General features: G+C 37.2%; 2 protein-coding genes across 3 annotated transcripts; one reads left to right on the plus strand and one right to left on the minus strand.

Moving 5' to 3' along the window:
• Positions 1-4: 4 nt before the first annotated feature.
• On the minus strand, positions 5-355 carry LOC126611072 (uncharacterized). Its single transcript, XM_050279286.1, has one exon. The coding sequence runs from the start codon at positions 353-355 to the stop codon at positions 5-7; it is 351 nt and encodes a 116-aa protein (XP_050135243.1).
• An 8,084-nt stretch (positions 356-8,439) lies between these two features.
• Positions 8,440-11,132, plus strand: LOC126621704 (transcription factor bHLH18-like). Of its 2 annotated transcripts, none has more exons than XM_050290289.1 (5): positions 8,440-8,544; positions 9,030-9,126; positions 9,301-9,909; positions 10,194-10,565; positions 10,655-11,132. In XM_050290289.1, exons 2-5 carry the CDS (start codon positions 9,088-9,090, stop codon positions 10,727-10,729), a joined length of 1,095 nt encoding a protein of 364 aa, XP_050146246.1. In that variant the 5' UTR covers positions 8,440-8,544; positions 9,030-9,087; the 3' UTR covers positions 10,730-11,132. The 2 variants fall into 2 exon arrangements, with proteins under 2 accessions (XP_050146246.1, XP_050146306.1); XM_050290349.1 differs by having other exon boundaries at positions 9,030-9,114.
• Positions 11,133-13,549: the final 2,417 nt, after the last annotated feature.

Here is a 13,549-nt window from a genome sequence, read left to right on the forward strand (position 1 = left end):
ATTATCAGCAACCCCCTTCACATCCGATGTATCCGACACAACCCATGCCATACATGTAGCAACCACCCATGCCATACATGCAGCAGCCACCCATGCCATACATGCAGCAGTCGCCATATGAAATGCATGCATATCGACCTGAGATGCCTTCTTCTGATGATGTTCCAATTTGAGGGTTTTCTGGAATGCTCGCTGGTGCTCCTTTAGATGTTGGCATGGGGAGGGTTTTTGGATCACAAGGAGGATCTGAAGAAGGATCCAGGCAAGGAACTGGCTCACATCTGGGCTCCGCTTCTGCTGAGTAGTTTATGTGATTCGCTTTCTTGTCGGATATGTATGACACTTGTGCTAGCATTTATAGTCTATTTCTTTTTTATTTTTTGTATGTTGAATTTGTAATGTCGGATTTAATGTTTGTTATGACGGATAAGTTTTTGTACGTTATGTGCAATATAAAATATTTGTTATGAGTTTTTGTTAATGGTAGCCTTGGTTTATAAATGAAATATAGTTGAAATTATTTTCCTATAATTTGGTGTATTTGTTATTAACTGAAAATTGAGGGAGAACGTCAATTTTAATTATTTTTAATATATGTGGTGTCGCTTTATGGACGACAGTACCTAGAGTATTTTATTTATTTATCTTACATGATGTCGGTATGGACCGATAGTAAGTGTCATTTTTAATTATTTATTTATTAGGTAATGTCGGTTTTAACCAACATGATGTCCTATTTTAATGTTGCTTAAAAGCGACGTAAGACTCTATGTCACTTTTAAGCGACGTTGATGTTTATTTTATTTTATATTACCTGTCTTCTTGGTGGCGGATTAAGGGGGTCTAAGCGACGTCATTAACCTTTTGTGACAGTAGTATTGGTGTCGGTTACTATATCCAACATTGCACGATTTAATGTCGGATTTTTGCCAAATATCCGAGATTAACTAGTGTTTCTTGTCGGTTTTAAAGCGCCAGTGATGTCCCCTTTTGTAGTAGTGTGAGAATTTGATGAATTCTAGTGGAATAATAGACTTCCATGTAGTCTATGAATTTAATAATAGGTTCATATAGACTCCACATGAATTTTCACATAGACTTCACGTGGATTTAAAAGGAATTTCATATGAATTTTGTTATGGAGTTTAATGGATATTAATGGGGGTTTTATAGCATTTATAGAAGATGCCAAAAGTCACAACAAGGATGCCAAAAGAAAAGTAGAAAAGAAAGGAAGATTTCTATGGTGATGAAGGGGAGTGGTGTTGGCAAGTACAACATATATTGGGTGATTATGAGATACCAAGATCAGGCAAGGAAGTTGAACAAAAAAAGGATCAAGCAAGGAAATTGATGCTTAGAATTCGATTGAGTTCAATTGAGATTTTAAGGTTCTCTAAAACAAATAATAAACAAAATTGGCCATGAGGAGAAGACAAAAACATTTTGGATGACAAGTTGTCTTCCTTAAAGAGAAACGAGATAATGATTTGGTCATACAGAGAAGACAAAAAAATCGAAAAAGAAGTTTGTAGATTTCTTGGCGTGTTACCTTTACATGTCTGCTTAAAAGAAGAGTTCGTTCATATCCAGGTCTGCTCATATTTTGTAGAGGGAGGAATCATGATGAAATCTTAGGGGTTGAGCCAAGATTTGTAAGAGCTTTTGGTATTTATATTTTCCACTCTTGAATCCACCAAAATCCTTCAACTCCTAAATTCCTACAGATTCATTGAATTTTGAATACAACCAGATTTTGAAATATTTTAAAAAACTTGAGATTAAATACCAGTAGATTTTGACAGATTTAAAAAAAAAATCAAGATTGAATACTATTAGAGTTTGACAAATTTACTTACAATCTTAATTGAAAACACCTAGATTTCTGAATTCTTTCAAAATTCATCATAATCTTAATTGGATACACCCCTATAGTCTACAAATTTAGCCTCTGTAACATTACTCTTGATGAATATGGAAAATAAGAGGGGTGAGGTAGAAGATTTGTATTTTATTTATTTATTTATTTTTGTGGGTTGGACATGTCAATACAACAATAGCAACAGAAACCCTTGACAGACAGAAAAGTTGCGTTGCCTTAAAGTTGGTTTTGTAGCTGCAGCTTTTAGTTGATGAAGGTTTGACAGGAAAGATTAGTTAGGAAAAACTCATGGCATGAAACCTTAAATGACGAAAACACAATTTCGTCGAGTAACACCCCGACGAATATATTAGTCGAATGAACATGCGTTCACCAAATTGACCTGACAAATCCTCTTGCCTGACAAAGATATCTTGTCCACCAATAAATAAACTATTTATGTAATGAACTTGACCTGACGAAACCTTCCTTCGGGCTAACATTTTTAATTTAAAAAACAATATTTATAATAAACTATTTATTTCATTCTAACTTAAAAATACTAAACAAAATAAATGTAAACTGTTCGGGTGGGTGTTGGGTTGCCTGGAGGAATGGCTTCTGAAGTTCACTCGAGGGCTCGAAATCTTGATGTCAGAAGCTGACAAAGACTAGGTTACAGTAGCAAAGTACAAGTGTATTAATTCTTGGTCGTGAGCAGCAGCTTGTGTCAAACGTGCAACTTCTTCATGTAGGCGCTCACCTTCTTCATTTTGGAGCTATAGTTCCATCTTCACCTACTGAAGTCTGAAATCAATCTTTGTCAAAAGATTAAAGCTCGCTGAAGAAGAAGACTCCTTGAGGTCCCGAACGCGACTTGCTTGTTGAAACCAAATTCACACATTGCCATGAGAGGTGGTTGTGCACAAACTCAAGCAACATGCAAAACAGTAAACAACATGAGCAAGCATAAGACCGAAGGAGGGGGAAAGGGGTGTGTCAGCCAAAGGTTCTCTACTGGGCAAGTTAGTGAATGATTTAGACTCAAGGGGTATGTAAAAGAATTCAAGTGTTTAGATTGGGTTACCAGAGATGAACCCTAGATACATGTATTTATTTCATTTGGGAGATAGATTTTTGGGAAAGAATCCTCTTTTTAAGCTGGTAGAATCCTAAAGGATATCTAAAAGTAGATATTACACTATCTTAGGAGTTTTGATTACTTGCGACGCACGTCGATTCCTAGATTGTAGGAACTCCGAGACTTATAGAATCTGATTGTACCCATATCTGGATCAGATAGCTTTATGAAAGCTTCTGCTAAGCAATTTTGGGTGTGAACATGGGGTACAGGATGTTCCACTTCAATTCCTATTGACATGCAATAATCGTCAAAAGTCTGTGACATAAACTCTCCAACGTTATCCAGTTGAATCGACTTAATCGAAAAATCAAAGTGGTGAGCCCTTAGCTTAATAATTTGAGCCAGGAGTTTAGGAAACGCAGCGCTACGTGTGGACAAAAGGAAAACATGTGACCACCGTGTCGATGCATCAACCAACACCATAAAATATTTAAATGGTTCGCAGGTTGGTTGGATAGGTCTACAAATATCCCCTTGAATCCTCTGAAGAAACTTGGAGGGGGGGAGGGACATGAATGATCTTTGTAATTGAGGGTTAAGTATTCAACTTCCCTAAAGAACAAGCTTTGCATGGCAGGAATCCAACATAGGGAGGTAACCGATGCCCACGAGATGATTTGAGGATACGTCGCATCATGTCACGTCCAGGATGTCCCAAGTGGTCATGCCAAAGCAGCAAAGTGTTCTGGAACTCAGGCAGAGGGCTGGCCACATGATGGGCTTCTATGCCGCGAATGGTTGTAAGGTACAACCTACTCAGGAGACGTTCCAACTTCTTGTGAATACGCTTATGGTCATATTCGTAAGAAGTGATACAAAGAAATTCAGAACCATTATCTTTAGTGGCTTCAATATGATATTGATTATGTCGAATATCTCTAAAACTCAGCAACGTTTTTCTGGAACGTGGAGAATAGAGTGCCTCTTTAATGGTTAAGATTGTACCATTTGACAACATGATACGTGCCTTTCCATATCCTTCAATCAGGTTGGATGGGCTTGAAAGAGTTGTCAGATGTGCTTTCTTGGGTATTAAGTTCGTAAAATAGTGTCTCTCACTCAATATGGTGTGCATGGTAGCATTATTAGACAGACAACTAACTTTCCCACTAGACATACCTAGAAATAAATTGATTGAATTGGTCACATGCATAAATATAAGCCCATTCATTCAATTAAGCAATTCGAGTAATAATATCCATCAAATAACAATCCATAATTCAAAACAAATCAAAATCAAACAAATTATTCGAAATACTTAGAAAATTTGTTCAAAATTAAACCATAAACCTAGAAAAATAGGGGAGAGGGGCCGGCCATTCCTAGTGGGTTCGGCCACTAGGGGCAAACACCCTAGAAACATGTCTAATTTATTCATCCATAGGAGCTGACGCCTCCTGAAAATCTGATATCTCTATTGATGTAGTAGCATTTTCCGGATGTTCCATATGTGCAAAGTTAGACTCATAACGGGAATGATACTTTGTAATAGCCTCGGTGTCACATTCTAGTCTCGACTCCGCTGTAGCACAATATTGTCCGCTTTGGGCCCCGGCCTAGCCCTCATGGTTTTGTTTTTGGGAACGCAGACGAGAACTTCCCAGTGGGTTACCCATCCTAGGAATGCTCTCATCCGAACTTGCTTAACTTCGGAGTTCCGATGGAATCCGAAGCCAGTGAGTTCCCAAAAGGCCCCGTGCTATAGGGAGGGGAGAATGTACATATAAGGCACATCACCCTCTCTCTGTTGGTCGATGTGGGATCTTACACTCACGGTTAGCTCGGCATACGCGTGATCAATGATCTTTTGATCCACAACGGTAACACATGTCCATTTCAGTAGAAGCTAATTGAACGGGAGCTTTGCCCTTGTTCCTGAAGTTAGGAGCCTTAGAGGCTAGGAGTGGATGTTACTGGACCCTTAGGGCCGGCACTCTATTGACCTTGGGCCCGTGGCTGGGCTTGCCGCCCATTTCCACAACCACAATGATTCTTTCGTCGTTTATGGCTGCTAGAATTGGTCACATGCGCTTCAGGCGCTGCGTTCGAGACTGTTGGTCTAACTTGATGATTCTTCATCAAAAGTTGGTTTTGCTTTTCAGCGATAAGTAAAACAGAGATCAAATCCAAAAATTTGGTGAACTTTTGTGCCCTATATTGTTGCTACATGACAATATTGGTGGCATGAAAGGTTGAATAGGTCTTATCCAGAAGATCTGATTCGGTTAGTTCCATTTTATAGAACTTCAGCAGTGATCGGATTCTACAAACTTCAGAGTTGTATTCATTCACGGACTCAAAAGTCTTGGAAGTGAAGATACTGCCAGTCGTGTCTTACTTGAGGCAAGTATATGTCTTTCTGGTGATCGAAACGGTCGACCAGAGCAAGCCAGAGGGTGCGTGGGTCCTCTTCAGCGAGGTACTCAGTCCGCATAGCATCATGGATGTGTATTCGAATGAAGATCATTGCAGTAGCTTTTTGAGCTTCCTCGACAGGTTTATCATCGGTAGGTGCCTCGATGATGGCTCTAATACCCTTTGCAGTAAGATAGAGCTTCACGTCTTGAACCTATTTTAGGTAGTTTCTTCCATATACTTACAGAGCGGTGAAATCGAGCTTGTTTGATTTCGACATGTCCCTAAAATAGAGGGAAAAACGTGATTAGTCATATGGCATATGGTGATCCATAGACATATATCGTAGAACATTCAGGTTCTATAGACATCTATTGGTTTAATTTATGCATGAAAACTACAGGTTTCATGTGGTAAGTTTTGAATGAAACTTCAGGTTTCAAAGGCACTAAATATGAAACTACAGGTTCAATTTAGTTTTATGAACAATTAGTTCATAAAGGAGATGTTCCAGCAAGAAACACATAATGCAATATACTGATTTAAGTGTAGTGGATTTGAGTTTCTTCGAGAACTCAAGTGTGAGATCTTCGTTACTACGAAAGTATGTCAACGATTCAAAGTATACAAATAAATTATTGAATCGTTAATGTCCAAAAGTGATATTCAGGTCAATAATTTTGGATTCATTACCAGATTAATGGATTGCATGTCACTTTTAATTAATTCAATAAATTAGGACCAAACATGTTTGATCGTGGAAGTAAAATAATGCCAAAATAATAGCATTGGGTAAAAAAAAATAGCCCCAAAAGATTTGGGCTCGGGGTAGCTGCAAAATACAGCCCACGGGTGGCTGTAGGCCACGAGCCAAGGGAACTGGGTAAGCCCAGTAGCCAAGGTTGCTGGTATTAGGCCAAAGAGGTGTATAGGGACAAGCCCAGCTGAAGCTGGCTTGTGGGTTAGCACACGAAAGGCCCAACCGAAGCTGGAGCCTAGTCTTTAGGCCGGGGGAAGAAACCCAACCTATTGGGCTGGTTGTTTAGTTGCAGGTCAGGGTAAGATCAAAGCCCAAGAAGCGCAAAGGCTTGCTGGCAAGTTGGGCCAAGCTGCAGGTGGGCTCGGGGCTTCATGCTCGTCGAAATTGACCCTAGGTCGAAACCTGGTTGTCGAGTGCAGTAGCAGTAAGCCCAAAGGCTACTGTGGTGGTCCATGCAGCTAGGCTTCATGCTAGTAATAGTGCATGGTGTTGCAGACGGTGGTGCCGTACCATGCCTAATTTTCTTTCCCTTTTTTTTCGAAATCCCTAAGGTTTGAAAACCCTAAATTGCTTCTCATTTATTTATATGTTTTGACTCACAAATTCCACATAGCAATTTAATTGCGTAATGCATGAAACAAATATATATATATATATATATATATATATATATATATATATATTGACAAATATATGAACATATACAATATATATATATATATATATTGTAAGGAAAATATAAACATAGAGGGGTTCATGCATCATGGGAAATGTTTTCATGCTTTGTGGACGTTTCAAATATCTTCCTTTTAAGCATACATGATTGGCAGAAAACAAAGAAAAGCCTTTGAATTTTGTGGAAGATAGCCTTCTTATACGATCCGTCAATTCCTCAGCTTCTGGCAAGAGCGTGCTGATAACGTGTTGTAGGCCTATTTGATTGAACTAATCTAAGGGATTAGAGAGAGAGGGAGCCGATAGTATTGAGGGAGAAGAAAGAGTGATTTAATTGTTAGGTATGTTTCTATCACCCCATTGTGCCTTTATTTATAGTAGAATGATAGGCAAAAACCTTACCCTTTAAGATTACAGCTCTTAATAGGTAATCAACTCCTAATAGGAATATAAAATATATTCATATATCTACTAGGATTTACACAATCACATTCCTATTCTAAATATGATTACACAATCACATTCCTATTCTAAATATGATTGCAACAATTACGTAGAAGTGGACAGGAAATACTTTTGATCTTGGTACAAATGAAGCCATACAATCCCATAATTTTTTTTTTTTTTTTTTTGTTTTTTGGCAAAACACAATGGCAGAACATGGTGAGAACTTTTATTAAAAACAAAACAAATTACAACAAAGGCCCAAAACATGTACACAAAGCAAAAAGGACCTTCCAACCAAGTGATTAGGCCCAAGGACACACACAAACCAAAAGAAACCTTCTTCCCTCTACCACAAATGCCACTACAGCTCCTCTTGAACAGCTTGACCCATCTACCCTGACGAACGCCAGGATTCAAACCTAACACCTCCTCAAATAAAATAGGAAAGAAGACTCCATCTTCCAACAACCAGTCCCCCTCCAATTGCAGCCACTAAGAAGAAGAAAACTAAGAAGTCAGTGGGATTCCCACAAGCAACACCGCCACGAATGGCAAACCGAGGGAAGGAGGTGGTGCGAACACCCGAGCCGGTGAGGGCACCGAAACACAACACACCTTCCCGATGAACCACAACAGGATGTGGTCAATAGTGATTGCAAACCGGAAAATGGGAGAAATTGATGAAGGATGGAGTAAAGTCAGGAAGGAGGAAACAGAAGAAAACATAGATTGATGATGAATGAGGGATGTGAATAAAAGTCAGGAAGGAGGAAACAGAAGAAAACATAGATTGAACAACTGATCTGAGGATAAATTAGGTTCGATGGCAAGAAGGGTAGAAAAATCACAATCCCATAATTTTGAAATTCCTCTAATTCCGAATATTCTGAATTCAAGGTGAGTTATAAAAATTTCGAAATTGGATTGACATTCATCTCTTAAAATTTCTTAAATTGAAATTGAAAACATGTAGTTGTGGTCCGATCCAACGAAAATCAGGTCACCCAATCAATTGGATTTATAGGTCAAAACAAGAAAAGAGTCATAAATTGACCCAAGAGGAAAAAGCCTCCTAATGAATAGCGTTCACTCATCAGAATGCGTGAAACATTTTCACACGTGCCACTTTAATTACAGTATATTATTGGACCGGTACATTCTATTTTCTTAATTTTCTTGCTTTTTAGTCATCGTCTCGATGTGGAGCGCGTTCGTATACCTATAAAAGATTACAATTGCAAGACTCTTCCTTCCTGGAGAACTGGAAAAACAAGAACTTGGATAGTCTTCACTGGTCGTAAGGTGAGGTGTTTTTCGACTCTCAGTGCTCCTATTTCCATTTTTCCAAGTTTCAAGGAGTTTTCTTGGGGTTTGCTACGCGACCTCTCGGCTTCTTTGATTTCTTAATTAAGTTCTCTGAACTTGTTTTTGAGGGTTCATTACTATCCATCAAGCTGGTTTTTTGAGATTTGCGTTTCTTTTAAATTTAATCAATCAATTAATCTCTGGGAGATGTGAATGTTTAGTCAGTATTGTTACCTCTGTAAATTTTGTTTAGTACTTTTGAGTCTTTGACATTTAATACATATACATACAAATCTGATCCACACTTTCCACTTCTTGGTCTTCACCTCTCTGCAATCTTGTTTTTGTTCTCAAGTTTCTAGAAAAGATAATATTTATGATCATATTATAGTCTACATATCAGCCTTCCATGAAATCTTTGTTCTTTGTTCAGGTTTTATTCATGCCTTCGTACATAACTAAGATTTTACTAATTTGTTCAGTTGAATCCAACGCTGCTGCTAATTACTATCCACTCCAAGGAAAGAAACCAGGTGCATAATGGACATGATCTCATCAGCAGAATGGGTATCTGATTTTGTAATTCTCATTTCTAATTACAATTTATTATATACTCCTTTCCTATATCTTAACATGAAGAGAATTCAAGAAAAAAAATGGGAATTCTAAAAAAATGGATGCAAAAGAGTAAAACATTAATCTTGACAAGTTCAAATTATTGGTTCTCTAGTAATGTTTTGATTTATATTATAGGAAATGGAAGATCCCACTTTTATCAATCAATACGCAATGAGCTCTCTGGACTACTCACTTGATGAGCTCATTTTCTCGCCTTTCTCATCTGAGAGTTACTCATCCTACCCAAATTTCACCTCGAAAACCGCAGCTGTTACACACAACTTCAGCAAAGCATTCATTGAAAATCCCCATCAGACCGGCAGTCAGGAAAGGCCAGCAAAACAGCCTAAGAACACCACTAGTTGGAAATCTTGCTCCACTGACCACATAATTGCTGCCAAAGCTTCTTCTTCTTCCTCGTCACACCTAATTTCGTTTGAGAACTCCGACTCATCACCTCCGACCACTTCTCAGCAGTACAATGGTCTAGATTGCAAAGTTATCAAGCCAAAGAATGAGGTGGAATATTCCAATGGAAAATTGAACCTTCCAGCTTTGATTTCCCAAGGTTCCTATGACACCCAAACTTGTTCACCCAAACATGGACAAGGGATCAAGAGGGCAGCTACGGTGACTAGAAGTCCTTTACATGCTCAAGATCATGTTCTTGCTGAGAGAAAGCGCCGAGAAAAGCTCAGCCAGCGGTTCATTGCTCTATCTGCCTTACTTCCAGGCCTAAAGAAGGTACTAGCTAATCAGTTAACTTTTTTGTTGGTACTTCTAATGTGTTCACTGTTAGACTGTTAGACAGTATGTTATGTTTGTAAAGTTATGATCTAATGTAGCCTTTTTCTCACTATCATGTTTTAAACTGTTAATGATCTAGATTTTATGGAAGAGTTTGTCTAATCAATGATCCAGATTGATAATCTGGCAGTCGTGTTGTCTGCTAAGAGAACACTTCCGTAGTTTAATTTGGTTATAATGCCATTAAAGATTCAAATTTACCCTTTTTCACAAAATTACAGATGGACAAGGCTTCGGTCCTCGGAGATGCAATCAAGTACGTGAAACATCTTCAAGAACGTACGAAGGTGCTGGAGGAACAAGCAGCCAAGAAAACTGGGGAAGCAGTGGTTTTTGTGAAGAGGATGCAGTACTCAGCGGATGATGATATATCTTCATCTGACGAGAACTCCGAGAGCTGCTCTGACCAGCCACTGCCAGAAATTGAAGCAAGAGTTTCGGACAAGGAGGTTCTCATACGAATCCACTGCGAGAAAACCAAAGGATGTTTGACAAGCATACTAAGTGAAATAGAAAAGCTTGGTCTCACCATAGTTCACAGCTGTGCCTTGCCCTTTGGCAATTCAACTCTTGATATCACTGTAGTTGCTCAGGTATCGATACTTGGTTAGGTTAATTTAGTACTTAAACCTGACATTTTTTTTATCCTTAACTAATAAGACTCTCTATTTCTTAATTACAGATGGATGTTCAATTCAGCATGACAGTGAAAGATCTGGTAAAAAACCTAAGACATGCTTTGCTCAAGTTGGTGTGACCAGAAATTTGAAGTTTTGACGTTCGCTCGGTGCCCTAGAGTTGGAGATAAATAGGAATAAATCTGACAGTTTCTTAGGCATTTTTTTTTTCCTGGCGTTCAAGACCTTTGGAGGAAACACCAGCCATTGTACTCATGGTGCGAGCGAGGCTTTATTTTGCAGGAGGGTTTTTCCTTTGTGATTTTTGCGTGGTTGACCCGTTAACCACGTTCGATTACCCTCGTGCTATATATGAAAACCTAGCTGCAGTTTTTTGTTGTTGTGAAGCGCTTTTGTGTGAACTTTCTTAGCAATCTCTTTCCTACCTAATGATTGATTAATTGTTGTTGTTTTTTTTTTTTTTAGAGTTATTTTATTTGTTGTATACCATCCTCTTGGCAATTGATTCTTTTTTATTTTAAATTTTTTTTCTTTGATCATATATTACTAGTTACATGCCCACATATGTAATTAAATTTGTCTATTATTAGTTATAAAATATTTATATTACATTTTTTAGGAACCAAATTGAGAGTGAAAGTAGAGGAGGGAGTGGGGGGTTGAAGTGGGAGATGGGGTTTTTTTTTTAAAGGAAAACTAATGAAAATAGCTTGAAAATTTTGAGTTTTAATGATAAGGACAAAATAAAGAGTAAAGTGAATAATACCAGGATTGACTTTTTAGTGTAAAAATGTGGTTTTTCGTTAAAGTGAACAGTACCGGATACTTTTCGTTAAAGTTCCCTTTTTTAAAATCATTTTTTCTTTTATTTTTTAGTGTTTTTATTAGTTGTTTGATATATTTATTCATACTCAGAGCATTTTCACCCACATTAAATTGACATGGCTAGATCTCAAATCCAACCTAAAACACACCACCAATTTTTGGGTCGCCAAGGCTCACCAATCATGGTTGGCGCCATGTCAATTTTGAGTCCAAGCCCAAATCCATGACCCTATCGTTAGAGTATCCACTTCTTTTTTTTTTTTTTTTTTTTTTGCACAAGGTGCGTGCATCACATGTGCCCACCAACGAGAGTGGCGCTACAGAAATTGACGATTGGGCCAGCCACAACGGTCGGCTGGGCTTCCAACGACTACTTCAACGCTCACTAACCATGTGGCCAAATCTTTGACGGCCAAATCTTTTATTAGTTATAAAATATTTATATTACATTTTTTAGGAACCAAATTGAGAGTGAAAGTAGAGGAGGGAGTGGGGGGTTGAAGTGGGAGATGGGGTTTTTTTTTAAAAGGAAAATTAATGAAAATGGCTTGAAAATTTTGAGTTTTAATGATAAGGACAAAATAAAGAGTAAAGTGAATAATACCAGGATTGACTTTTTAGTGTAAAAATATGGTTTTTCGTATGTCGATTTTGAGTCCAAGCCCAAATCCATGACCCTATCGTCAAAGTATCCACTTCTTTTTTTTTTTTTTTTTTTGCACAAGGTGCGTGCATCACATGTGCCCACCAACGAGAGTGGCGCTACAGAAATTGACGATTGGGCCAGCCACAACGGTCGGCTGGGCTTCCAACGACTACTTCAACGCTCACTAAACACGTGGCCAAATCTTTGACGGCCAAATCTTTTATTAGTTATAAAATATTTATATTACATTTTTTAGGAACCAAATTGAGAGTGAAAGTAGAGGTGGGAGTGGGGGGTTGAAGTGGGAGATGGGGTTTTTTTTTAAAAGGAAAATTAATGAAAATGGCTTGAAAATTTTGAGTTTTAATGATAAGGACAAAATAAAGAGTAAAGTGAATAATACCAGGATTGACTTTTTAGTGTAAAAATGTGGTTTTTCGTATGTCGATTTTGAGTCCAAGCCCAAATCCATGACCCTATCGTCAGAGTATCCACTTCTTTTTTTTTTTTTTTTTTGCACAAGGTGCGTGCATCACATGTGCCCACCAACAAGAGTGGCGCTACAGAAATTGACGATTGGGCCAGCCACAACGGTCGGCTGGGCTTCCAACGACTACTTCAACGCTCACTAACCACGTGGCCAAATCTTTGACGTCCATTTCCAATTTTCAATTTAATCTAACTATTATACTACTCTCCGTAATAATAACTTATTAATCCAAAAAATATAAGAAAAAATAGAAAAAACTAAATTAAAAAATGGGATATTTTGGATGCGGTCCCTAATCCTTAACATTATTTGACTAAAACCTTAATGATATTTAAAGTTTGATCAAAGTCCCTTGACTTTGTACACCTCATTAGATTACAATTAATATTTATATTTTTATAGTTTTGAAATTAATTGTTTGATATTTTATGAGATTTATAATCCTATAAATTTAAAATCCCTCATTATAATACTATTAGAAACGGTTACAATAAAAAAAATTCAAACATTTTGATTGAATAAATGGATAAAAACTATGTAAAAATGAGAAATAATAAATGGCAAAAGAATGTATCCATAGTGTTAAAAAAATTGGTACATTTCACATATAACAAAGTGGTACATTAATAAAGAAGAATGAGTACATTATAAATAAATTTGGATACAGATAAAAGATTAAAAAATTATGAGTACAAATGAATTTTTAAAAAATATAGGCACTAAAAGAAATTAATACATGGGTACAAAATAAAACTAAAAAGAAAATACTACATATTTAAAAAAAAAATGTTGCAAATTAAAAGTGGGTACAAACTAAAAATATAAATATATGATACAAAGTTTAGGCATAAAACATAAATATACCATATGTAATTTTTCTATCATTGATTAAATATACAATGTCACGTGACGATATACATATGGGTACAAACACAAATCAAACTTTAAAAAATATGGGCACAAAAAGAAACTAATATA

This window comes from Malus sylvestris, chromosome 1, assembly GCF_916048215.2.
Source record: "Malus sylvestris chromosome 1, drMalSylv7.2, whole genome shotgun sequence".
NCBI lineage: Eukaryota > Viridiplantae > Streptophyta > Magnoliopsida > Rosales > Rosaceae > Malus > Malus sylvestris.